General features: G+C 42.7%; 1 protein-coding gene across 7 annotated transcripts in view; it reads right to left on the reverse strand.

The window, feature by feature from the left end:
- The window catches only part of CAPS2 (calcyphosine 2), a 63,106-nt gene that overhangs the window by 25,721 nt on the left and 10,889 nt on the right, over positions 1–26,496 (reverse strand). For 5 of the 7 annotated variants that reach the window (XM_090042548.1, XM_090042547.1, XM_090042553.1 and 2 more), the window contains 9 exons: positions 26,271–26,396; positions 25,393–25,425; positions 21,509–21,697; positions 18,833–18,955; positions 12,992–13,059; positions 6,330–6,449; positions 4,496–4,570; positions 3,707–3,802; positions 3,500–3,593 (listed from right to left, as the gene is read on the reverse strand). In XM_090042548.1, coding sequence (XP_089898674.1) covers positions 3,500–3,593; positions 3,707–3,802; positions 4,496–4,570; positions 6,330–6,449; positions 12,992–13,059; positions 18,833–18,955; positions 21,509–21,697; positions 25,393–25,425; positions 26,271–26,396 — 924 coding nt within the window. Of the gene's footprint in view, positions 1–3,499; positions 3,594–3,706; positions 3,803–4,495; positions 4,571–6,329; positions 6,450–12,991; positions 13,060–18,832; positions 18,956–19,702; positions 19,861–21,508; positions 21,698–25,392; positions 25,426–26,270; positions 26,397–26,496 lie in introns of those variants that run through there. The other 2 variants (XM_090042551.1, XM_090042552.1) reach the window with 2 other exon arrangements.

Here is a 26,496-nt window from a genome sequence, read left to right on the forward strand (position 1 = left end):
ATCACTGTTAGCAAAAAAGAATCAGTACAATGTTGAACTGGTTAATACAGTTTCTTCCACAACACTGTGATATAACACAGATACTGATAGGATTCCTGTGCTTATGCAAGAGGAAAAATTTAAACTGAAGTTGGTCAAATAGACCATACATCTGTTTTGAAAAACCTTAGTCAATGTTTTGGTTTTTTGTTTGTTTTTTTTTGGGGGGGGGGGTGGTATTGGGAGGCAACCTTTTCTTTTTTAATCCCACTTTTTCAAAAGTCTGGATTTCCCAATTAAGGTGCCATTTTAGAAGTAAAGCAAAATTGAGGAAAATGTACACTTTGGAAAAATGTACCTAAAGTAGAGGTGCACCAATATAATTGGTCCATATCATATTGGCACCAATAAAAGGAAAACTGACATTATCTGCAATTGGCTTTTTTCAATGGTGTAACCAATAACAACACCGATAAATGCCGTGTGCATGTGCACAGCCGCAGCATACATGTGGCCAGGAATGCACCATGGAGAGCAGAGCCAGCCAGTAAGTCTGTGGGGGGAAGGAAAGGGGCACATAGAGGCACCCACGGTGAGGGAGGAAGTGGGGGTGGGACTGGGGCAGGTGCTGCCCAGCCAGGTTGGGTTGGGTCATGGGGCAGAGCTGTGGGTGGCTCATATGAAGGGCACAGGGAGGTGGAGAGGGGGTGGGGGGCACCTCCCTACTGTGCACACACCCCTGGGGGAGGCCCCCCCCCCCAGATTTGTGTGAAGGTAGGCTGCAAGAGGACTAAGCCAGGGCTACACTTGGTGTAGGCAGCAGCAGCACTGGGAGGGGGGACTACAGGATGGGTTACAGCCACCCCAAAATTCCCCATAGCCTCCCAGCACCACCACCACCACCACCAACTGCAATGGCAGTCCTTGCCCAGCCCTTCCCACCCCACCCCCTGCAACAGGAAACAGGCTGGTATAGCTACTTGCCCTGAGCCTGCAGCCTGCCCTTGCGCTGTGCACAAATCTGGGGGGTACATGCCCCCTACGCCTCCCCCAGGGGTGCGTACAACAGCGAGGAGCTGCCTCCCCATCCCTGTGCCCTCCAGATGAGCTGCCTGTGGCTCCACCCCGACCCACCCCGCCCTAGCTGGGCAGACCCTGCTCTAGCCCCAACCCCACTCTCTCCCCCTCACCATGGGGGCCTCAACGTGCACCCCCCTACACCTCTTCCCTCCCTCCCCACCCCCTTTTCCTCCACAGACGTACCGGCTGGATGCTGCTGTCTAACTATGCAAAGAGAGCATTCACCCAAATGTAAGATTTGAAGGAAAATGAATGACACAATGGAGCAGAGTTAAAATGGGAGTCTTCTCAGGAAAATTACTACAGTATTTAATATCGGAAAATGTACTGCTCAGCCCATCTGTTTCTTGTGTGCACCTCAGAATCATATCACACCTTCGCTTCAGTGCTAACAGAACACAGTACTGTTTAGAGAGTGAACTAGATTCAATTCCTTTTCATGTATCATTATAACTATTTTTGACCTACAAGTAAATACACTGGCAAATCATGGATTGTGGGACTACACAGGTGCCCTGATGGTATAATTCTAAAACAAGAAGACTAAACAGATACAGTTCACAGCAGTTTGCCCTGCAGAACATTTACAGTAGTAATCATGCATAAGAAGGGAAAACAAAGAACCTGAATGTCAGATCCTACACTGAGTATTCTGCGGTGACAATTATACAACTAGAGATAATAACTGGCTACTAAGAAAGATATGGAACCAGCTAATACCATTTTTGTCAACGTTCTTAGTAGCTGTTTGTATATCCTTAACTGTGCTTTGCCCTTAGCTTCAAATAATTGATTAAGTAGAACTTTTAACTATAAGTGACAAGTCTTCAAAATTCTCAAAAAAAGTACCACTTTATTCCATAATCTCTTATAAAGATCTCTTTCAAAAGAAGAAAAAAAGTTGGTGATAAATCTGTTCAAACTTAAAACATTTATCAAGCATATTACTTTACTCTTAAAATACTTAATAATTTTTCAATTATAAGTACCAGCAGACCTTTCAACAGCCACTAATTTTTTACAACTAAATTTGTGCTACTTTATCATTAGGGACTTTTCAGAGCTACTCACTTTTTCAACTAATTTACAGAGCAGTAATTAGCTGTGTTAATCTGAAATCAGGCAGAAGGCAAGGCAGGATAGCACCTTATAGACTAACCCATTCAGAAATGCTATGACTGGATTTACAAAGGTACTGAATAAAATGAATCAAATAATCTAAATACAAAAACAGGGATAGGGAGAGGAAGGGATGTGGGAACACTTATAATATAGTCCCCAAATGGTAGCCATTCAAATCAACAGAACGGACTCAGACCCCACTTCAATCAGCTACAATACCAACCCTATGACAAAGACAACAAAATCCTTCATGTTGTCACCTATAGCCCCCTCTAGAAAACCTTCTTTATATCATTAATGACCTCCAATCCATCCTGGAAAGTGACTGCTAGCTCAAGATACCTTTGGAGGACAAGCCTATCTTGGGTTACAGGCAGCTCACTAACCTCAAATGATGTCCCTCCAGCAACAAATTATCCAGCTCCTATTCTCACAAAGGCACCAAGCCTCGTTCCATATGCAGATGCTAGCTATGCCCCTCATCAACAAAGACTACATAATCACTGGACCAAACAATATGGATTGTAACATCCAAAATTCATTAACCCATCCCTCTGCCAATACTGCATATGCCATCACCTGCCTACACTGCCTCTCTGCTCTCTATACTGGCCAGACAGGAAATTCCCATGTGAAAACTGTGGCACAAGACATTTTCAACAGACCAGATTGTGTTCAGGATGAGCTCAACAGAGATTACAGATTCTTATCCCACTGCCTGGACTAGCCTGGAATAAATTACTGTATTCATTGTAACTTTTATATCCTTAACTATTTTGCTCATCTTTGCTCTCTTCAACTCACCTTTGCCTCTCTCAACATTGCCCCCTTCCCATTTCCCTTCCTCTCCCTTTGTCTATTCTTCATAATGAAATTACTTTATTCATTTCTATTTAGTATCTCTGCTGTCTGCAAGTCTGTTCATAGCATCTGACAAAATAAGCTGTTTCCCATGAAAGCTTATGTATTTCTGAACAAGTGAGTCTATAAGGTGCCACCCTGCCCTACCTTCTGCATAATTTGTTTATGCCTTCAAGTCCCCTCCCAACTGCAGCCTCATGCACTTTGCAAGAAAAGTGCAGTCAGTTTTAAAGCTACCTATGAAATCTCTAATATTTGGCTGACGGTGGGTGTATACAGAAAATGATCCAGATGCCAAAAGTTCTGAATCAAAGCTCTTGAAACTTAACAGAAGTGGGTTTTGGCTCTGTCCCCTTAAAGCCAGATTAGAATCTTTGTGATATCTGAATGCAGATCTTAGCTAAACAGCATTTCCAAATCAGCTGATTTGATGTATTTACACTGAAAGAATACTTACAATATAAAAGTCGTGAAGATCATAGAGCTTTCCTTTTTTTTGACTGCGCTGATGACTATAAACTCCCTTCTGGATGAAAGGTAAGGCATTTACTCTGTAATACAATTCAAAACAAGTTTTAAAAAACTGAACATGAAGAGAAAAAGCTCCTAGATATTGTGGAGAGTATCTGAGATTTACATCTTTTTATAAATGTATTCATCGTACCTGTTTTTGCCAAACTGTCGATATTCGTAAACAGTAAGAGATCCATCACATGTAAAAAAGAATCCAATCAGCTCTCTACAGGCATCACGCCCATTCCTAAAATTATCATGGGAGAGTACCATTATAGTTTTGTGTTTAGCTGAACCTAATTTAAACTCATACAAATGATTACACCACTTTTTTGAAATACGCGTCTTCAGTAACAGTTCAGTGACAGAGACTCTATATTGCATTATCTTTTATCAATACATTGCTGGTTTTGATTAGCTTAGTTAAATACTGAAGTACTGTATACCAACTTGTGGATTTAGTTATGTATTCTGTTCTTTGTCAAAAATGCCTTTCAAACTCTCATACACAGTATATTAAAGGACATTTCACAACTCAGGTGACCAAATACTTACATAAAGATCACTATGTTGGTCATGATCTGAGAAGCTAATGGACTGAATTATGAGCTATGGCCAAGTAAGAACTTAGTGCAGCTGAGGGAAGCTGTTTTTAACCTCTCCTCCCAAATTCAAAGAAACAATTTAGTTTATCCCCATTCAGTTTCATGCAGCCTCATAGCTACTCTGAGCTATATCAGAATGTAACAGCCCCCAAGAAAAATTATACTTAATTTAAATACATATGAACAAATAACACTTATTTATTTCTAAACAGATGGTTCTGAGAAAAAGCAAGTTGTAATTATTCCAACTGGTTGCAATTATTCCAATTATTAAAAAAAAAAAAAATTCACAAACTCAGAGAATTAATACAGGATTTTACAAAATTTCTCATTACCTTGAGAGAATTCTACAATCAAAGCGTAATTTGTTAGAAAGCATATTTTCAGTTAATGCTGATTTGGTCCTTATTCTGTCAAAAGAATGTTGCATATTAGTCAATAGATCTGTTCTACGAATGCAAAATATCATTACTATTTGAAACCATTTCTAGAAAAAGCAATTGGATTACGAGCTGATCCAGGTAACTGTGAAAGTTACCTGCATCAGAAAAAGGACCTGGTTTGCAGAAGCTGCACAATCAGATCATATAATTATCCACCACAACAAGGAAAGCACAATCATAGGAAGTGTCAATATTAACAGGGTCTACTTTATTTAATGGCTGACAAGAGTAATGAAACTTAAAATGTTTTCCTCTTCATTTCCCTTGGTTCCCTTGAGGATAAACATTGCTATGAGAAATAGTCCCTTGAGTAGTAACAGGGCTGCAACTTAATTCCACACTCAACTGTGTTCAATACTAGAGTCAAACTCCTCTAATTTATAGTGCTGGATTTTAGGAATGTGAAAGACTAAAGAGTCCCTGGAGAATAGCTTATGTGACCCTCAGATCTCAGCACACAAGATGATTTTTTACTCACTGAGTTGCTTACCAGCATGGAAATTATCTGGGTGCTGGCAAGCTTGTATCTAGGAATTTGGGGGCATCCCCAAGGTGAGAGATCTAAAGTTCATGTCTATGCCACTTGAGGGTAGTGACACACTGTGCTGCTCTACTCCTGGTACCTGCTAAATTAAGAGCTGTGTAGCCACATTTCATAAGAGCCAATTTGCCAGGGCAGAGCGTGACACGAACAAAGCTATATTGCTTCTTATACAAAAGCTGGCATGTGCAGAACTAGCTCAAGTACCTGCACTGCCTTTCCTTCTGCCTAGATCTTCTCAACAGGAATATTTTTACCTGCGTAACTGTTTCTTTAACCTTCTATTCAGCGACAAACAGATACTCAAGCTAGGTCTCTTTGGGGTGCCACTCCCCAGCCTAGAAATAGTTTGGCTCTGTTCACATTTTGCTGTGCCTCAGTTAATTAGCTTTGTTTTCAATTAGCTTGTTTGGAAGAGCTATTTAACCCACCCTCAGACCCAAACCAACGTGGCTATACCACTTGGGATCAAATAGCTCCCTGGTGCCAGAACTGAGCTGCACATCCTTTCATAACATCTGATGAAGTGAGCCCACAAAACTTGTATATCTACCTTGGCTAGTCTAAATCTAGCCTTTTACTTGACTTCAGACTAACATAGTTAACTAGACCACTCTGTACAAACATACCCTAGAACAGTGGCACCCAACATTGGCTCCACAGGTCAAATGACTAGTGCAGGGTCAGTCTACAGGCCAGACCTGGCATGTGGAGTCTGTCTCAAGTCTCATCTGGCAAGCAAAGCCATGTCACTTGGCATGGGGCTCCCTACAGGTTTGGACATTTGATGGTGCAATAAGCAGTGGCAGCATTAATTGTTGCAGTTCCTGCAGTGGTCAGGAGGCAGAGGACTGGCACAGGGGATACTAGAGGAAGGTACATGAACACAGGTAACATAAATGAAACAAAGACACTATTCCTAGAAACACCCAAGCTGGTTTTCCAAGGCACTTGTACTACCTATAATGAAAGGCATTCATATAATGGCTAAAAAGCACAACTCACTACTCTAATTTTTGTATCAGTAAAACTGGAGGAATCAGATTTTACTACACTTGCTAAAAGTAGCCTTCAGATAAAGCATGCCAAGTTTTAGCTTAAAAGAAGTAACTTTTGCTAAAGTTACAACAGGCTGAAATTAGAAACCATGACCATAAGAAACAACTACAGCCTAAGAGATCTTACCTTGTTTCGTGTAATGTTCTTTTTCTAAACCGCAATGGTGCTGTCCCCAGTGCTGGAAGCATAAGGTCTCTCTGGTAAGTATCATTACTTGTGTTTTGCTCTGGGTCACTTATTACTGCCCTGATTGAAAAACATATGCACAGATACACCTATGAACTGCTACAGCAATACAACAATTACTTCACAAATGGGCAATAAATCTATACACCTTGGGTATGTAGAAAAGGAGACTAAAAGTTGCACATAAATGCAATGACCCACTTGTATGCATTCAATACATGCTATCATAATGTAGTTTTAAAAAAATAAATAATGCCAACACTCTTCTAAGGCCTTACGTACCTGAAAAGGTTCAACCAGTCCTGCCTAAGCAATCAAAGTTCTAGAATGGGATAATCGTCCAGTACTGGCTAGTGAGAGTCAAGAAATAAAAGCACAAGGTAATAAATGCCTGTCTACAGTGCTCCAAAAACTTGTACACTAACGCTCCTTGTCCCAATTAACATGTGGGAAATTCAGGGGGCCCTTTACAATACACCATCGTTGTTATTAACAGTAGTTCAGTACTGAAGGAAAAAGAAATATATTTAACCCATAATCGTGCACCTTGATCAGCCCATGGGTAAGGGGAAGGGAGGCAGCTTTTATGTCTATGTAGAAAGAATCTCAGTCACATTTCCCCAAAACTGATCTGACAGTAGGATTGGGCTATTTACATATACACAGAACAAACCTTATTGTGTTGCTTTTAAAATTTTTCTTATTTCAATGTTTTGAACTCTTCTTCCCAGACTATCATCCTACTCTGATTTCTTTTGTTAGTATTGGATGAGTTATAGATGTTACATTTTTAAATTAAAATGTAATAGAGCTGCAGCTAAAGCACTACTGAACACTGTATTCCATTTTCATTAAAACATTTTAGAGCAAGAAAAGAAATTTAGGAAGCATAAAAAGAGACACAAAAGGAAGTTAAGCAGGAAATGAAAGTCACAGAAACCCAAGGTCCATATCTGGACATATATTTAAGACCTAGATTACTGCCATAAAAGCACTCTAACAAAAAATAGTGAATTTAATAGAACTAGTGAATTTAAGAGAATTCCCTTAACCATTAGTTCTATGTACCATTGGAAAGGTATGACGTGGGACTGTAGAGAATTCCACACTCAAAGCGGGTGCATGTGTCCCCAAAGGCAGCTAAGCTGCTGTTGGAACTGAAGCACAGAAAAAAATTCAAAACAATGAAAAAAGTGGTATAACGTGAGAAAAATTCAGACCAAGACTAGTTAAGGTATGCTTGAAAATTAAGAACAGATTAAGAGAATGATAAATAACATGGAATAATAACTTTAGTCATTTTAACTGTTGATTTATGGGTTCTCTCTCAACATAGCATGGCACTATGATCAATAGAAGAGATATTTTCTATGTGCTCCAGGGATGGGGTGGGGTGGGGTGGGGGGGATCTTTAATTTGAACAGCTCCAAGAGCTACTCTAAGTAAAGCACCCACAATGTCTCATGTATTAGCATCCCCATGCATGCTTCAAAATGGTGGCAGGGGAGCTTTATCTAAAATTCATCAAACGAGCTTTAGCTAAAGCGCCCCCACCACCTTTTTAAAGCGTGGGGACACTGACACACAGGATGCGGAGACTAGATGGAGTGTGCTAATAATGTTGCGCTGAGGACACCGGAGGGAGTGCACGTGCCCCCAGTGTCCCTCGACCTTCGAGGCAGCGGCAAAAGCAGCAGCAGCAGCACCAACAGCACCAGCAACCATCCGCAGCTGAAGGACAGCTGCAGCAACAAGGAGGTAAGCTGGGGAAGGGGAAGGGAGCAAGTGGGGCCAGGTGAGGGCAATCGGGCAGGGGATTCTTTCCCCACCTGACCCCACTTAGCCCTGCTGGGCAGGAACTGTGCTCCCCAGCCGCACAAACAAGGAGTGCAAACAGGCGCGCTCTTTAGGGGCGTGCCAGAGTTTGCACCGAGGTTCACGCCGGGAGAAGTACGAGAGGCCGCAGGCAGAAAAGAACCAATGACGGCAGCAGCAGTAGTCGTCTCCAGGTAAGTGAGTGGGGGGTGACAGCATGGGAGTTGTCACGCGGAGTGCAGCCAGGGCTCCTGCCCCACAGCTGCCTCTTGGCCCGGGGACTGGTGAGGCTTCCACGCAGGTGGGGCCACCTGCCTGTGGGGGCTGCCTGGCTTTGTCCCTGGGGGGGACATGGGAGTGGGGGCTTCTCTCACCTGTCCCACCTGTGCCATGATTGCGGCACTGGAGCGGCAGATAAGAGAGCTCCAGGCAGAGGTGAGCAGGCTGTGGGGGATCAGGGCCATGGAGGACAAGATTGACAGGTACTTTCTCTCTGCAGAGCCCATCCCCTCAGGCTGTCACCACCCAGGAGTCTGCAGGAGGCGAATGGAGGACAGTCACCTCCAGGGCCAGGCAGCGTCACAGGTGGTGTGCAGCTGCATCAACTGTCACCCCAGTACAACTGGGGAACAAGTATGCAGCCCTGGCACTGCTGGAGGAGACTGCGCATGAGGAAGGAGGAAGGGAGGAAGCCACACTCTCAACCAACAAGACGGTATCCGTACCTCCTGAGCATCATCCAGTGACCCAGAAGAAGAGACATTGGGTCATCGTCATAGGGGACTCCCCCCTCAGAGGAACGAAGGGACCCATCCACCGCATGGACCCCAATGTGAAAGAAGTATACCGTCTCCCAGAAGCCAAGATTGGGGACGTCACAAAGATGATCATTGACCTCATCTGGCCTTCCGACTACTATCCTATGGTCCTCATCCACGTGGGAACCAATGATGTGGCCCGGAGTAGTCCAGACCAGATCATGGATGACTACATGGTTCTGGGGGCCAAGCTTAGAGAATTGGGGGCCCAGGTGGTCTTTTCATCCCTCCTCCCAGTTAGTGGAGGCCGTCAGTGGCAGAGCACCTGCATCCATGAGGTGAACTGGTGCCTCTGGAGTTGGTGTCATCACGCTGGATTTGGCTTCCTGGACCACGACCCGCACTTCAGAGCAGAGGGCGTCCTGGGGCGTGATGGTCTCCATCTCTCCCCCAAAGGTAAGAGTTTGTTTTCTTACAGGCTAGTTGACCTCCTCCAGTGGGCTTTAAACTAAATTCGTTGGGGGATGGGGATCCACAGGAGCAAGAGATAACTCAACCAGGTGTAGGACCTGCCCAGGTAAGAGCTCAGGTATATACCAAGGGACCAATTGTCTCTCAGGAAGGAGGGGTGCCCAGGGCTCCCACAGGGGGATTAAGGTGTCTCTTCACTAATGCAAGAAGCACGGGGAACAAGCAGGAGGAGCTTGCTCTCCTGCTTGCAAGTAGTAAAATCGACCTGGTTGGCCTAGTGGAGACATGGTGGGATGAAACTTTTGACTGAGCAGTAGACATAGAGGGCTATAGGTTGTTTAGAAGAGAGAGGAAGGGGAAAAAAGGGGGGGGGGTTACACTCTATGTTAGGGCACAGTATACCAGTTCTACCTTCCAAATGGGACCAGAGGAAGGCTTAACTGAGACCCCGTTGGTCAAGCTCCAAGGAGGGTGGGGGGAGAGGGATCTGGTGGTAGGGGTTTACTACAGGCCACCGCATCAGGAGGAAGAGCTGGATCTGGAATTCTCCAGGCAGCTGGGGGAGGCCGTGCATGCAAAGGATGTTGTGGTTATGGGTGATATGAATTAACCTGACATCAACTGGGAGGAGCAGTCGGCCAGGTCTAGCCACTCACGAAGGTTCCTGATGTGCGTACAGGACCTACACCTCATGCAGGAGGTGCTCGTCCCCACTAGGGAAAACACCATACTGGATCTCGTGTTAGCCTCTGGGGACAACCTGGTGCGGGAGGTGCTAGTACAAGGGAGGCTAGAGGACAGTGATCATGAAATGATCCAGTTTGCTATTCAGAGAAAGGTGGGGAGGATAACTAGCACAGCGCAAATGCTTGACTGTAGGAAAGCCAACTTCGATGTGCTCAGGGCAGTAGTCAGGGAGGCACTCGGAGCCCAGGGGGTAGTTAGTATAGGGGTCCAGGAAAGGTGGTCCTTCCTCAAGGAGGCTATCCTTGGAGTGCAGCAGGATGCAATTCCTCTGCACAGGAAGGCGGGAAAAGGGTTCCAAGAAACCTCCATGGCTGAGTGCGGATATCCAGGCTGGCCTGAGGGCAAAGAAAAAAGCGTACTGGCAGTGGAAGCAGGGGGCAGGGACAAGGGAGGAGTACATCTCCCTGACCCAAGCTTGTAGGGATTTGGTGAGGAAGGCTACAGCAGCACCGGAGCTTAGATTAGCTTCTGGGATTAAGGATAACAAAAAGTCCTTTTTCAAGTATATAGGTAGCAAGAAGTCTCAGGGTAACATTGGACCCCTACGAGGCAGAGCAGGGCAGTTGGTGATGGACACGCGAGAAAAGGCAGAACTCTTCAACAAGTTCTTTGCCTCCATGTTTCTGTCTGCTGACAATGGGGTGCTCTTGGGTGACAGCATAGAGAGGCCCGGAAGGATGCGAGTCCCCCAACAGTTAGTTCAGACCTAGTTAAGGATTACCTGGAGGGTTTAGATGTGTCCACGTCAGCAGGCCCGGATGACCTTCATCCACGGGTGCTGAGGGAATTAGCTGGTGTCATTGCTGAGCCTTTGGCCCAGCTGTTTGAGGACTCCTGTTGCTCGGGCTAAGTCCCCAAGGACTGGAAAAGGGCCAACGTGGTCCCTATTTTCAAGAAGGCGAGGAAGGAAGAGCCTGGCAACTACAGGCCAGTCAGCCTCACTTCTATCCTGGGGAAGGTCTTTGAAAAAATTATCAAGGGCCACATTTGTGAGAGTCCTGCAGGGGAAGTGATGCTGAGAAGCAACCAGCATGGGTTCATGCAAGGCTGATCCTGCCTGACTAACCTGGTCTCTTTCTATGACCAGGTAACAAAGAGCTTAGATGTGCAGGAGGAAGTCGATGTCACCTTCTTGCACTTCCAGAAGGCCTTCGACACAGTGTCCCACCCAATTCTGGTAGGCAAGCTGAGGGACTACGGCATTGCTGAATGCACAGTCACATGGGTGGCAAACTGGCTCCAGGGCCGCGCCCAGAGGGTGGTGGTGGACGGGTCAATGTCGACCTGGGAGGGTGTGGGCAGTGGAGTCCCTCAGGGCTCGGTCTTTGGGCCAGTGCTGTTCAACATCTTCATAAGCGACCTGGACGAGGGTGTGGAGAGCACCCTGTTCAAGTTCACTGATGACACCAAGCTGTGGGGTAAAGTGAATACACCTAGATAGGTTGGAGAAGTGGGCAGATCTGAACAGGATGCGGTTCAACAAGGACAAGTGCAGGGTGCTGTACCTGGGGAGAGAGAACCAGCATTATGGTTATAGGTTAGGGGCTGACCCACTCAGCAGCACAGAGTCGGAGAGGGATCTTGGAGTCAGGATCGACTCCAGGAAGAATATTAGTTGCCAATGCAACGAAGCAATAGGCAAAGCCAACCGCACCCTGCCATACTTCAACAGGGGCATCACTAACAGGTCCAGAGAGGTCTTGCTCCCCCTCTATGTGGCGCTGGTCAGGACGCAGCTGGAGTACTGTGTCCAGTTCTGGGCGCCACACTTCAAGAGGGACGTGGAGAACCTGGAGAGGGTCCAGAGGAGGGTCACTCATATTGTTGGGGGCCTCCATGGCCAGCCCTATGAGAAGAGGCTGAGGGACCTGAATCTCTTCAGTCTCCACAAGAGGAGACTGAGGGGGGATCTTGTGGCTGCCTACAACCTTATCAGGGGCCACCAGCAGGGCCTGGGGGAAGTCTATTCACCAGGGCCCCCCTTGGAGTCGCTAGGAACAATGGCCACAAACTGAGGGAGGATAGGTTTAGGTTAGATATTAGGAAGAACTACTTCACAGTAAGGGTGGCCAGAGCCTGGAATAGGCTTCCCAGAGAGGTGGTACTCTCACCTTCCCTGGAAATCTTCAAGAGGAAACTGGATAGACACCTGGCTGGGGTCTTACAACCCCTCCCGCTCCCAGTGCTCCTTCCTGCCCATGGCAGGAGGTCGGACTAGATGATCTGTCTAGGTCCTTTCCAACTCATTGATTGAAGCTCACTCCAACAGACACAATTAATCGAGTCTGCTCTGACACACTAATTACAGCACTTCGAAGCAGTCTCCTGGCATATCTACAGACACCTCTAGTGGTTAAAAAACTGTAACTAAGTCAGATCCTTCCAGTATGACCCTGCCCAACCTTAGCTACACTGTATCTTCCTAACTCTCTAAAGCTGGAATAATACTGTAGTAATTCAAAGGACAGTGATGTAGCTTAGCTCATTAATTTTTAAAACTCTGAAATTATAAACAGAAAGTCAATAAAAAATGGAATGCATTAGAAAAGGCATCAAAATATTTTTTTTTAGAAAAGACAGATTAGCTCTCAAAGGTGAGATTAAAGTTTTAAATTTTAATTTTTCTCAGTGATAATTAAACCTCTACAGAAAGTAAAGTAAGGTTGATGGATCATTTTTATTACATGCATTTTACGTAACAATACAGTATTTTTCACAAATTAAAAACTAATACCTCAGGAAAAGGCACACATTCATGTAGTCAAATTCTTCTGTAATCTGAATTTGTAATTTATTGCATTTGTCTCTTACCTAGATAACTGATCCACCATTACTTGCTCTACTACAGTTTGCTTTCTTCTTTCTGCAGCTGTATCATCCTGCAATAAAAAGTCTATTATGAGCAAATGAAATATGACATACTTAAGAAACTGTTATTCCTTAAGACTATTTTCAGAAGATGCAGTTAAACAATGCAATTGCTCATTTGGAATTTTAAGGCATATCATTGGATTTTCTTATCCAGTATCTTTTTAACAGAGAAAATTATACTGCAAATGATGTTCAGATAAATAAGAACCAAATAATATATTCTGGTCTATTTAAATTGTTTACATACACACCATGTCTATGTACATTTGATGTCTGTAAATATAAAAACTCTAATATAAATACTGATAGGTAGTGCTCGTTGTAGTCATATTATTTTCAGAAAGCACATTCTTTAAGTAGAGCAGCGCATGAAAAACTTCTCACTCCATCCAACGTACCATGGAATTTACGGTAGACATAAATCCTGATTTGGGCAATAAAGGTTTAAGTCCAGCAATCTTGTTTTGTCTTTGGAAAGATTCCGTTATGATTTATGGTCCACTTACAGTTATTTATTTGGAAGTCAGTTAGTCTCTATGTCATTATGTTTTCCTCCTCTGATATATGAGAAGATTCATCTAAGTTTTTCCAAGATACGAGAGGTTACTGGGTTTTTGGTTGTAGTGGTGTTGGAGAGGTTACCAGAAATTTTTTTTCTCTGGCATTAATTAATAATACCCAACACTAACAGGGTCCCACACCAATGGTGACCGTGATGCCCCTGGAGCCCCTTCAGCCCTTGTCAACCTGGCTCTCTTTGGGTACCCTCCCCTTCTCCTTTCCTGCCATGCCTTGATGAAATGATACTTTCAGAAAAGGAATGCTGCCCCAGGGCTTTCCAAGTCAGATCTCCTCACAAGTACAGGTGACCCTACTCATTGCCTTAAGGGCTAATTACATGGGCTGCCTGAATAGCTCCATCCTCCCCAATAACCATACCCATAACCATACAGATGTTATTAATTACTCAGTATCTCAGACCTGCTTTCTCTGCCCCTGGGCTCCAACCGCTACCTTTGTCCACCCACACCCAGGCACTTTGCTCATTCTGGCTACTCCCAGGTGCAGCTCTGGATTTCTAACCCTATTTCCACCTCTTGCAGACACCAGGCACCTGGCCTACTCTACCACCTCTTTCAAGCTGCAGGTCCCCAACCCTGCTTCTCTGGGATGTGGGTCCCTGACCCCATTGGTCTCCAGCAGTTGCCCTCCCAGGCTTTGGTCTGTCTCCTTATACCCTGGGTCCACTCCTAGGCCAATTGAGACCCATGGGCTCTCCTACCCCACTAGTCTCCCATCTATGGCCCTTTCCTGGCCTTCGGCCCTCCCTGGGCCCTAACCCTGCTTCTAGGCCAGTGAGACTTATGGGCACCCTGGCCCAACCTGCTCCCTATGCCTTCCAGCCCCCTACTGTCTCTGGGCCAGCTGGGACTTCCTTACCTCTCCTTAGTCCCTTCCTCAAACCACTAGAATTGCTTACCCCCTGCACTCCCCACGAACTCCTCTCTCCATTACTCTCAGAGCTAGACTGCTTGAATAGCTCAGGCCCTGGGCTTATATGCTTCAAACCCAGCCACCTTCTGGTCAGGTGACTCTCCAATTGGCCCCTGCCACACCTGCAGGCTGGTTTCACACCACCTGCCTTGTTTTAAAGTAGTAGGAGCACCAAGCTCAAATATTGTAGAGCACTTTTCATAAGGCGATTTCAATGAACTTTAGAGGGTTTTATTAAAATCCTTTCAACAGAATTGGAAACTGAGGTTCAAGGAGATGAGGAACTTGTCCAAGGTCACCAAGAGCCAGGACTAAAACTCAGGTCTCCTGAGACCCAATCCAATATTCAACCTCTGCTCCCTCCCATCATTTTATAAACCAGATTTCTGGACTTCTCTATTGCATCTCAGTTTGCCCTTATTTCCAGGTTATTTTTATATAGTTTGTTCTCATGGGAAGACAAAAGTTATTGATTCTGAAGGAGTTATGTAAGTTCCTAACTCTATATACACCTTTCACTGAATTTTAAAACATTTTGAAACTGAGGGATTTGGACATTTATGTGATCAGTTATCCATCTTAATCACTACACAGATTTATATGTGCAACCCAAATTTTAAACAGACTAAGCCTCACAGTGTTTGCAGAGGATGAAACTAGTTGCCAAACAACAGATGAATAAAAAGGGTAAACACTACACTAACAGAATTATTAAAATACAGTTCATAAAGATTTGTATTTTGGTAAATATTAATTTCCACTAGCTAAAATAATCACCTCTCCTCCAACCCAGATTGTTCAACCTGAGCAAGCTATTTTCCTTTCCAGATTTATGACTTGTGTATAGTTGAAGACTGTTAGTTTTGTTTTTAAAATCTTTACACCCAGGTATCACAATTATTGGCACATTTGAAAAGATAAATCCTTGGCCATTACCTGTCCCAACAGAAAAGTAAATAGTTATCATATATTTGGGGAAAAATTGATAGCCTGTATACTACCAGGTATGGTTTATGGTCCATCATTTCCCAAAGGCCAACAGATTTCACCACTGTAAGAACCAAACAGCAGACATGTTGACAATGGAGAATCCAATTTTAAGAGTACAACTGTATTGGGTTTGAATTTCAATTCAATGTCAGATAATGACTTTTTCCTTTGGTGCTTCCTTCATTCAGTTATTAAGGATGTCTGCAATAGGGCTTTAAACAAATATTGGACTTGGATGATCATTCATCAAAATGAAGAAATCTAGCATAAAAAAACCCAGTCCTCCTAGTTAGCCGGAACATTGTGATCTTCTGCAAACAAACAAGCAAAAAACAAACAAAAACCTAATAATTATACTTCAAGTCTAAAGCAACTCCCACAATCTTTCCCAAGCAACACAGGAATTCTCATTTCATGGTCATCCTTCTAGATCACTTTGCATTTTGCAACTAAATTCATACATTATATTGGCTTTTCTCTGAATTATTTTTGGTAATACAAAAAACCAAATGGAAAGTACACGGAAAAAACACTCTTTAAAGTATTTGTTACATCAGACATCACCTGATGAAGTGAGCTCTTGTTCACAAACATTTATGAATCTCTGATTCCTTAGTGTAAAAGGTGCATCTCCGCCCTGCCTTTTGTTTTTAATAATTACATTAAAATCAGATGTTAACGTGTATGTATAAAACAATCTTTAAGGCTTCTTAAAAATAAACAAATACAACTGATGGGGGGGGTCTGCTGTTTTAGGAAAATAAAGTGTTTAATCAGGAAAACTGTAAAATTACACATTCTACCAAACTATTCAAAACTGAAGTTCTACATTAAATGCACTTTGAAAGCCTTAACTTGTTGGTTATTGATAGATGGATAGCAAAGGATACATATACAAGCTGTTCTAATGCAACTGTAACAGCTGCATAATTCTGTAACAATACAATTGTAGCAAATCTGTAATCCCATTTCAACCAGGGTCAAAGCAAACTAGATTGCCCTCCCTTCCATCACTGCAGGATCATGCAGACATAACTGTTACAAGCAGTGGCTCTTCCTCCCCTTTTAAAGACATTACAAATGGAGTTCGGCCACAACCTCTGTTGCTCCTATGTATTAGACAGATACATAAGTTCAGCAAGACCCTCTGACAGAAACTATGTGCTGCAATAACTACTCACAAACAAATGAATCCAATATGTCATAGCAGATAAAACTCAAGCCATTTTCTTTTGGTCTACTGCATAAGACAAATCCTGTCAGCTGCTCAACACTGCTGAAAAAAAGAATATACAATTAAAGCACTAGTACTACATCTTTGCTCTGCAACTGTGCAGAGCCTCTCCTATTCTGCAGAGAAATCAAGCAGCCTTGATAAGGAAAAGGTAGAAACCAAACATGACCAGTGCATAAATGCTAACTGCAGTCCAGTGAATTATGTGATGTCTGTTACAGACACTATTTAAGTCAGTGGTTCTCACCCTTTTTATTCAAGGCACCTTACACAGAAAATGCCAGCTGTTAGCTTTCACTTGTTTATCAACTATGTAAAAATAATCAAGAATTTCTGTTGCAAAGAACTCAGAAAAAAAACACGCCAGATCAGAAATGGTTTTGACGCTATGGATTTGTATTTCAAAATTCAGGGTTTATATCTCATGAATCAAGTACAGGTGCTTGTGCATCTAACAGTGATAATATTGTGCAGCACCCAATATAATACCTTTAGAAGGATCGCATGGCACCCCAGCTGAGAGTCATTCTGTCAGGTTATCTAATTACTCCTGCCACCAACCAGGAGTTGTGACTTACATGTACTTAAGGGGTGCCTGGCGGAGGAGGGGAAGCAACCACAAGTGGCAATCAATAAAATAAATATTTCTACCTTTCAGACAGCTGCTAAATGCCTTAGAAAAAGTACTCCTGACTTAACGTTGCTCCGGTTAACATTTCGATATTACGTCACCGATCCTTTAGAGAACATACTCGCTTAAAGTCGCACAATGTTTGGTTACATTGCTTGACTGCCACCTGCTAGTAGGTAACTGCTGTGACATAATTGGGTTCACTTAACATCGTCTAGCTTAAAGTTGCATTTTTCAAGAACATAACTATGACATTAAGCAAGGAGTAGCTGTATGTTGGTTGTAGGTTCCAGTCACCCAACCAGCCTACAGTGGCTGCTCTATTCAACTTTCATTACTTCATCTGATTACAAGGTAGAAGGCATAAAACTCAGCAACTCTTAAGGTTGCCTCAGAACTGTTCTGTCATAATCTTCACCCATGCAGCACAAACCCTTTAATATTAGAAGGGGTTTGTTTTTTTTATTTTAAAAGGTATAATAAGAAAGTTTCTAATAGTAACACATCTGAGAGTTTTCTTTTCACAAAGTCCACATAATACCGTATCTGTATTCACTTTAATGGAAATAAGAATAATCTGCTTGTTGCCAGGCAAATTTCAGTTCAACCAGATGGGCAAACAGTATTTTCCATTTGTTTTCTTTGCATTTACAGTGTCACAGAAATTTTAATGGCTTAATACACACAGCACAAATGTTAGCATGCTAATCTTTTCAACAGGAGCTTACATCTGGACAAAAATAAATTAAGAAAATAATCACCATGCATCTTCAGTAGTAAATCCTGCAAAGCCAGACTTCAAAGTTTAATATCATAAATACTCCTAAACACCAAATTCAGGCTTATTTGGGCATCATTCTTTTTGCAAAAAAACCCACATATATGTCCTTGCCAATGCCAGATCAGACATGTTTCAATTAATATTAATGTATATATGCAAAAGTATGCACAGAAACACATAGGTGAGACTTCTCAAAAGTGTGCAGCAACTGACCTAAATCCATTTCCAATTAAATCAATGATGAACTGATTTACAGAACAGTTAAGCATTGATCATTTGTCTCTAAGGTACAAGCTCTAGCTCAGGTATCAGAAGCAGCAGAATCACATTTTCTATTCCAGAAAATATATTCTCCTACTCAGCAAGGCTAAGTAGCCTAGGATGAGCTTTGTGCTAACACAGCTACACTACTTCTGGTACCCTACCTAGCTGAGATCTCTCTACTCAGTTATACATATCAGATAGGAGATGGCTATCTATACCCAAGGCCCAGAACCTCAAGGTTATTTAGGCAGCTAACTCTTAAGAAGGATCTAGGCCTGAGTATTTCCAAAAATATCCCAGACCTTTATAGTGTATCCAAACATATATATACAGGCCTCTCATATGAGTACATCTACCTAACAATTTAATACTGTACAGGAAACTTACAGCTTCTAACTTCTTTATGCTGTGCTGTATATTATATGGATTGCTTGTATAGCACTGCTGTAAGAGGGCTTTCTCATCAAGAGCTGTAAGATCTTCACTAATCCCGTCTTCTGGTTGTGGATCCTAGACAGAAACACACTGCATTTTACTTCTACTGTCTTAGTCAATCAGCTGTAGAACACAACACATTTTCTCCTACACAAAATATTAAAAATCATTCTTCTTGTTCAGACTTTACTTGCAACAAAAATGCCTTGCAATTTTACAGAAGTTAATAGCACTTCAAAGACAAGGTGGAGGGACATAGCATATGTATTTTATTGAGAAACAAGATTCAAGAAACACAGAATGTTTTTCAGAAGCAGTCACCGTTAAGTTTCAATTTTTAAACCTGAAGTATGCTGAAAGCTAAGGATTTGGTGAGTTTACACAAACATGTCTTATATTCCCAATGCCTAAACCAAAACATAGTTTTATTATACAGATATTGTGCTTAATGAATACTCTATGTTTTATTTTGAAGTCTGATGCAAGAACTGTTTTACTGCTGCTGTTCCCAACAGAGCCCCAACCAGGCAGAGACACAGCAAACTCATGAGCCTAGGGTGGGGCAAGAGTGTGCCAACCACAGTAGACAGCATAGGTGGCATGGGTGAGGTTAAGGAAAGTCTTACCTGCCCAGGTTGCTTAGTGTCAGCAGTGGCCTCTCTGGCAGCAGCCCCATGGCCAGGCTCCCTGGCAGCATATCCTGGTGTCCCATTTGCTATCCCCCCCATATACACATATATTGGGAGCAGGGCTGTCTCTGCTCTAGCAAAGGTACCTGCAGAGGAGGAGGGGAAAGGGCACGAATCTGTTTGCCCCACTCACCATCCACTCTCCAGATTCACTGTTTGGTTCAGTGCTGCGCTGCCAGGCTCCTGTGGCTGGGCAGGGGCAGCTCAGGGATCCTCTTGCTGCAGCAAAGACTCCTAGCAGGGAAGATTCTGGTGCCCATCATAGTCAGTGCCCAGGACAGATGGCCTGCTCACTCTGCCCTAGTTATGCCACTGCTTGGAGGCTCTGGAACAGAGTGTGTATCCCAGGGACCCACATATCAATGACGGTGCAGGAGAAGCACCAACAATGACCATTAACACACACACACACACACACACACACCTCCTTGCATTATCAAAAGTAAAGAGTAAACGGATTTAGAAACATGGATCTCTTTCTCCCTTCCATCTTTTTCACTTCTGGTTTTACTTACAATGCTGGTAGGCACAGTTTCAAAGATAAATGTGATTTCAAGTAGATTGTCTCTTAAGGACAACCAACACAATGTAACATACACAACAGCTACATTAGCCCAGACAACTTTATTCTCTCTGCATTACAAATCTTCCCCTTTCCATGCTATTGAACTCTCAGCAACTAAAATGTTCTTTTCTTGTCACTCACTTCAGGCATGTCACTTCTTTTGTACTTCTTCTATTGGCTGCCAAACTTCTCATCCTTGACTGAGGCTCCACCCAGCAATTAGGTCTTCAGGGGGCATCTGTCCTCCTCGTACCTCTGCTTACCCATTCTTTATGCATATGGATCACTTTGCCTCTTCTTTTATTCCTACCTTGATGTGTAGGATGTTTTGATCCTCACACACAGAACAGCATCTCTTTCTGAGCATTCAGGATCCTCACCGTACTTCCTCAGACTAAACTAGCATTGGTCATTTTGTTTGTTTGCTGTTGCCCCGCCCCCCTCTAAGCCACCTCAATATTAATTTTAAAACAAATAAAGAATTCATTAGTATTTTATTATTATTATTATTCATATTGCATTAGCCCCAAAATACACACACAGATTTCATAGATATTAGGGCTGGAAGGGACCTCGGAAGATCATCGAGTCCAGCCCCCCACCCAAAGGGCAGGAAGTCAGCTGGGGTCATAGGATCCCAGCAAGATGAGCATACAATTTACCCTCGAAGGTGTTCAATGTAGGTGCTTGAACAATCTCCAATGGCAGGCTATTCCAGACCTTGGGGGCTCGGACAGTAAAGAAATTCTTCCTTATGTCCATATGCACCCACTGACCAATTTTTGTCCCAAAAGACCTTGCAGTCTAAAGTGATTATATTTATTTTAATCCCATATTCTGCTATCTCAACTTGCAGTTTGTCTTTAAAGCTGGGGTCATGTCTTTCCTTCCTCCCACTTCCAACTCCTTTCAGGAGTTCTATGTAAAGTTATGGTTATAAACAAATATTTAAAAAGAAAGATTTAAATGAAATTCCACACTCTAGTACAGTTTCTACCATTATACTTTTTAGCAACACCAATTAAGACTCTTCCTTCAATAAAAATGCAAATAAGAATGCTCCTTGAAAAACTCATATTAACTTTGTCCCTTTGTCTCATAGAAGTGCCTTACTAGGGCCCATGCTTGTTACCCCACCAGACTACAAGCCTATACAGTAGCTTGCATATGCTTCTAATGTTCATGAGGGGAAGAAATTCAAATATGTTTCTTCTATTTACTCCCTATTAGGTTTTTCAGATCCCACAGTGTGGGGCATCAAAGAAATACCTGTAAAGTATGGTTAAAACCTACTGCTGTGTAACAGAACATTACAACACATATACACTATAATTAAACTTAAATGTACATTTGCGATTTCACAGGATATAGTACCTCTTTGTTAGCTATCCTCTGTGAACACTCCTGAGACTGAGCATTGTCTTTTCTTTTTCCTGCAGTTCTCTGAGAATACTGTTTATATCCCTCTTTCATTTCAGCTTCATACTGCTGGTATTTTAGTTTGTATTTGTCTGCTGGGGATGGCAGATTTTCTGGTATTGTCTTTTGCTCCCAAAAGGAATGCTAAAAACAAAGAACAATCAGGAATAACAACCTCCTGCTGTGATACACAATATCAACAGCAGGATTATTATGCCCACACAGTACAACCTTTTATATGTAAGGGGCTGATGTTCCTTAACACCACACTTCACTTTTAGAAAGGGCTGCAATACTATTGTGTAATAAGATTAGTGTCTCATGAAACTCTTGATGCTTTGCTTAGTGTCAAACTGTTTTGCAGCCAAATGGATCTCCATCATTTTTCACCAAAAAAAATCAAAATCTTCTTGCCAGGACCCAGCCAAATCCTACAAGCATGTGCAAATACTAAGTGTGGAGCTCCAGAATGACCACACATTTGGTATGAATGCTGAGTAAAGGCAATAAGGCAAAAAATTCTAGTCATACTGCGTAGGCAAAAAGGTGCTTTTCTCTTCAACTGCACAGTGAATGCTTAGCTCTTGGGACCACATCAGTCAGAGATGTCTGTGGAGGCAGCTACTTTTTGATTCTCCATTTATTTACTTTCTCCTGGGGTGCATCTAGACAAGACACTTTACTGTACATCAGACTAATGTAATGCACAGTAAAGTGTCACCACCAACAAATGTGCAGAATTTACTCCGCTTTACTCTAACAGTAGGGGAAGCTGTGTCAGCTGAAGGGACAGCTGTCTCCCTACCACATGGGGACTGGGACCCATCTCGATCCCCACACTGCCAGGAGAGCTGTGCTGGCTGCAGGAGAAGCTATGTCTCTGCCATGTGAGGATTGGGACAGGTCCTGATCCTCACATGGCAGGGAGGCAGCTGTCCCTGAAGCCAGCACAGTTCTCCCCACCTGCTGGAGATTGGGACCAGCCCACATACCCCCTGCCAGCCCACAAGGTTGGCACCCAGGGGAGCCTGGAGCTCCCCCTGGCTCTTCCTGTAGAGGGATAAAGCCCCTGGACTGGGCTATGCCTAACAGAGACACACGTGTAGATGTGCAGCCAGAAGTGCACTAATGAGCCTAAATTTTCTTGTATGCAAAAGAAATCAGAATGGGCAGGAACAGCCACAGCAAGAAGAGAAAAATCAGTGCAGGGGCACACAATTTCTTTCCTCTCTTCCTCCATCTCCTACTGGATATGTCTACATGTGAATTTACACATGCTTAAACTTAATGCGTCTTAGCCTAAGGTGCATTAAAGCAATTTAGGTGCACGTCTACTTGTGAATGCCTTAAGGCACTTCGCTGGGCAGCCTGCCCTGATCAGCACCCTGGACAGCTCTCAGAAGCCTGTGGCAATGTAACTGGGTGGTGCAGCTCAGCACCAGCCAAGGGGGTAGGAGCCTTCAGTCCCCCCAGACATGGACAGCCCAGCCCTGGCTCTAGTCCCCTCCCCATGTTCCTGCCTCCTCAGTGTCAGACAACAGTGGGCCTGAAGAAAGCCCGTGGGGCCCCGCGCTGCCACCAGGAACTGCCAAGAAGATGATGTAGCAGGTGCTATTCTGCAAGGTGCAGATGCTGAAGCCAGAGCGGCAGTTCCAGAAGCAGCAGTCCCTGTCGGCATGCGAGAAGTTGGCAGAGGGGGCATGAGGCACAAGGACTCCTGTCAAAGCACAAGGGAAAGACCCTCTCACGATTCCCTACAGGGGGAGGTGGCAGTGCAGCATGAGCAGGGCCTTTGCTAGAGGCTCCCCCGCACCTTTCACTTGCAGCAGGTTTGCTGGCTAAGCAATTCAGCTGTGCAGGATTCAAATGCCATTAGAAGCCCATCCTGTGGCTCCCGCCCAGGACAACAGGCAAGCTGGGACTGTGTCTGTCCCAAAAGCCTGGCATGGCTTTCCCTGCTCCACCCATCTCCATCCTGGGCAAGTGCCCAGCCTCCATGCCACACATTGCATATGGGAAAGGAGAGGTGCAGGGGAGCCTCTAGCAAAGGCACTGCCTGCACTACGCTGCCCTTGTCCCCTGCAGAGAGAGTCATGGGGAAGCCTTTCTCTTGTGTTTTGACAGGAGCCCTCACACCTGCTACCCCCTTTGCTGACTTACCACGTACCAATATGGACTGCTGCTGCCAGAAGCACCGCTCCAGCTCCAGCGTCTGAGCCTTCCAAAACAGCACCCACTGCATCTTCTTCTTGGCACTGCCAGTAGGAGTGCAGGGCCCCACACACATGGCTCCAGCCCACTCAGTCACATAGCATTAAGGCACCTTAAGACGTCTACACATGGGTTAAGGTGCCTTAACTAACTGCACTTAAATTTGATGCCTGCTTTATGCAGGTATCAAATTTAGCCATGATTAGCCTAAAACCACCATTTTTAAAGTACATTAAGGGTGCATACATGTAGACCTGTGCTCTTAATGCACCTTAAATCACCACATGTAGATGCACCCACTGGGTCTTAGCATGGATCAAATTTAGCTTATTTCCCTGTCCTGTTACATAAAATTAGAGCAGGTCCAGCTGATGCCACGCCAGAGCAGAGCAGTCCTGTTCTAGAACAACATTCATTCAATGGCTTAGGGAATCTTCCTTGAAAGAGAAATTTGCTCCAATTGAAAGCTATTTCTGAGTGTTCCTACAGGAGTTTTTAAACAACAGAGTTTGGTGGAAATGGCTAAGAAAAAAAACAATCTATATTTACTCTTCTAAAACTGACCCTTTCTTGGGAGGATTCACTCAGAAAGCTTACTGCACAGGAAGTTTGAATTTTATTTCATTTTTATAATTTGCAAAAGAAATGTTAATTGGGGAACCTGAAACATTGTAGAAATCCAGGCTACTCACAGGAATGTGTTAAAATATATCAGCAGAGCTTGGCTGCTTTTCTCCACAAGACTCAGAAGAAATAAAAAGATGGTAAGGAAAGATGAATGAATAGAAGATGATTTATTCTACTTAGGTTTTTATAATGCATCCACCACTAAGGTATCTGGTAAAGAACGAAGACAATAAACAGGGAGAGAGAAAATAAAGGAAAGAAGAAAAGAGGAGGTTGTGAGGTAGTCGAAGTCATTCCAGTCTTTTGCTAATCAGTGCAGTAATAGAAATTTTGTTCTGTAAATTTGACATATGCATCAACACAAATAAGAAACACAGCAATTTACATCAATTAACTGAGGCCATATACTAGTGAGATATATGCTTTCTAGGGCTTTAATTTAGTCTGCAAACCTAAAAGTCAGTCAATTAATACGGTACATGCATGCACACAGTTAAAAGTTAGTCAATGTGAATTGCTGCGTTACTACCTGAATAAACTAAATATTAATAAAAGATGTTAATTGTTCTAAACAACGTTGTACCCAGCATTCATTTCTCATTAATTATTCTGGAAAGGAACACCAACTGATACATATGGTTAGGAGGATGTATACCTCCCTATCCAGAGTTAGGTTTATGTATGCTTCTCATCCTTAAGATCCTAATTTGATTTAAAGTTTGAGATACTCATATCCAAAAAAATAACATTTGCTGCAATATTTTAATGTTTGTTTCTCTTGTAATAACAATAAAATATCACACTTGATACACTATCAACATGCAAAAGGATCATAATAGCTATACAGGAAAACAGCAATTAAAAAATAATTTCTCAACTAAGCATTTCATGTCATACAAAAGGTATTAAATATGTTAAGTTTTCAGATCAAAACTGAGCAATTATCTACTAATCAATAGGTAGTTTTTTTTCTGCAATGTGTATTTTTTAAGCTACTTTACCTCCATTTTCTTCTGATAATGTTTACCAGGCATCTGTTTAATGGAAAAGCAAATGAACAGTTAATTTAAACCATCGCTGCCAAAATCTCTGCTTTATGAATCAAACAAATTTGTCAAATTCATTTTTCCAAATTTAATCTAATTGAATAATTCAAAGGAAACTTCATTTTCAAAGAGCAACAACCAGAACAACTGTCAGCTGTGTCATTGTTAAATGTGTACTTAATTTTATTATTTTGAATAATGATTTTGAACAGTGCTATAATCATACAGAAAGTGGTATGTTAAAACTGGATCTCTGATTTTTCTGGCATAATAACTGGTTATTGTTGGTCTATTTTATAATTTTAGTTTCTTGCTCAGTGTGGGTATAAAAGAATGAATACAGATAGTCTATCAAAGGCATTATAAAAGTACATGGTCTCAGATAATTAAGAGGTATTCTAAAACAAACACTGAAATTCTGTTTGAGAGAGAAAGGAAGAAAGATATTGATAAGGAAGTTACTACAATTCATTACAGTAGCCTACATATTATTTTCTTAAAATTGGCTTACAAATCAAGTTAAAAGCTACTTTAGTAGTTACTCATTTCAGGTTTTTTGGCAAATTATTAGTGTCGCTAACTGCTAATACCCAAATTCTTAGTTGCAAAAATTAAACTAATTAGGGCATAAATCAGGATAGAAGAAAAGAAATAGGTATGATGTATTTAAGCAGCTTCTTAATAAAAAGCACTTCATTAGAAAGAACCTGGACCACTAACAGTCAGATCTTAATTTTTAAAAATGAAATGTATTATAAATGTAGATGTGCTGTATTTATTTCATCTCTAATGAAAGACCCCATATTTTTAGGTGTCTATTGGGAAAAACTAACCTGTTGAGTCCAGAAGTGCTGTGCATAAGGAGTTTGTAACGGTGATCCCCAACTAACAGTTGAAGATGAATCTGTAGAGCCTTTACAAGGATACCCTTTGTTGTATGGTATATAAGTGTCTCCGTCCTCAAATAAACAGAACAAAGAATAACTGTAATTTTTCAGGAACAAAACAGAACTTTGACTAATTCCTACAGTAAGTGAATTTTTTAAAGCATATTATGCC

This window comes from Crocodylus siamensis, chromosome 4, assembly GCF_052110815.1.
Source record: "Crocodylus siamensis isolate JL-2025a chromosome 4, ASM5211081v1, whole genome shotgun sequence".
Classification (NCBI taxonomy): Eukaryota; Metazoa; Chordata; order Crocodylia; family Crocodylidae; genus Crocodylus; species Crocodylus siamensis.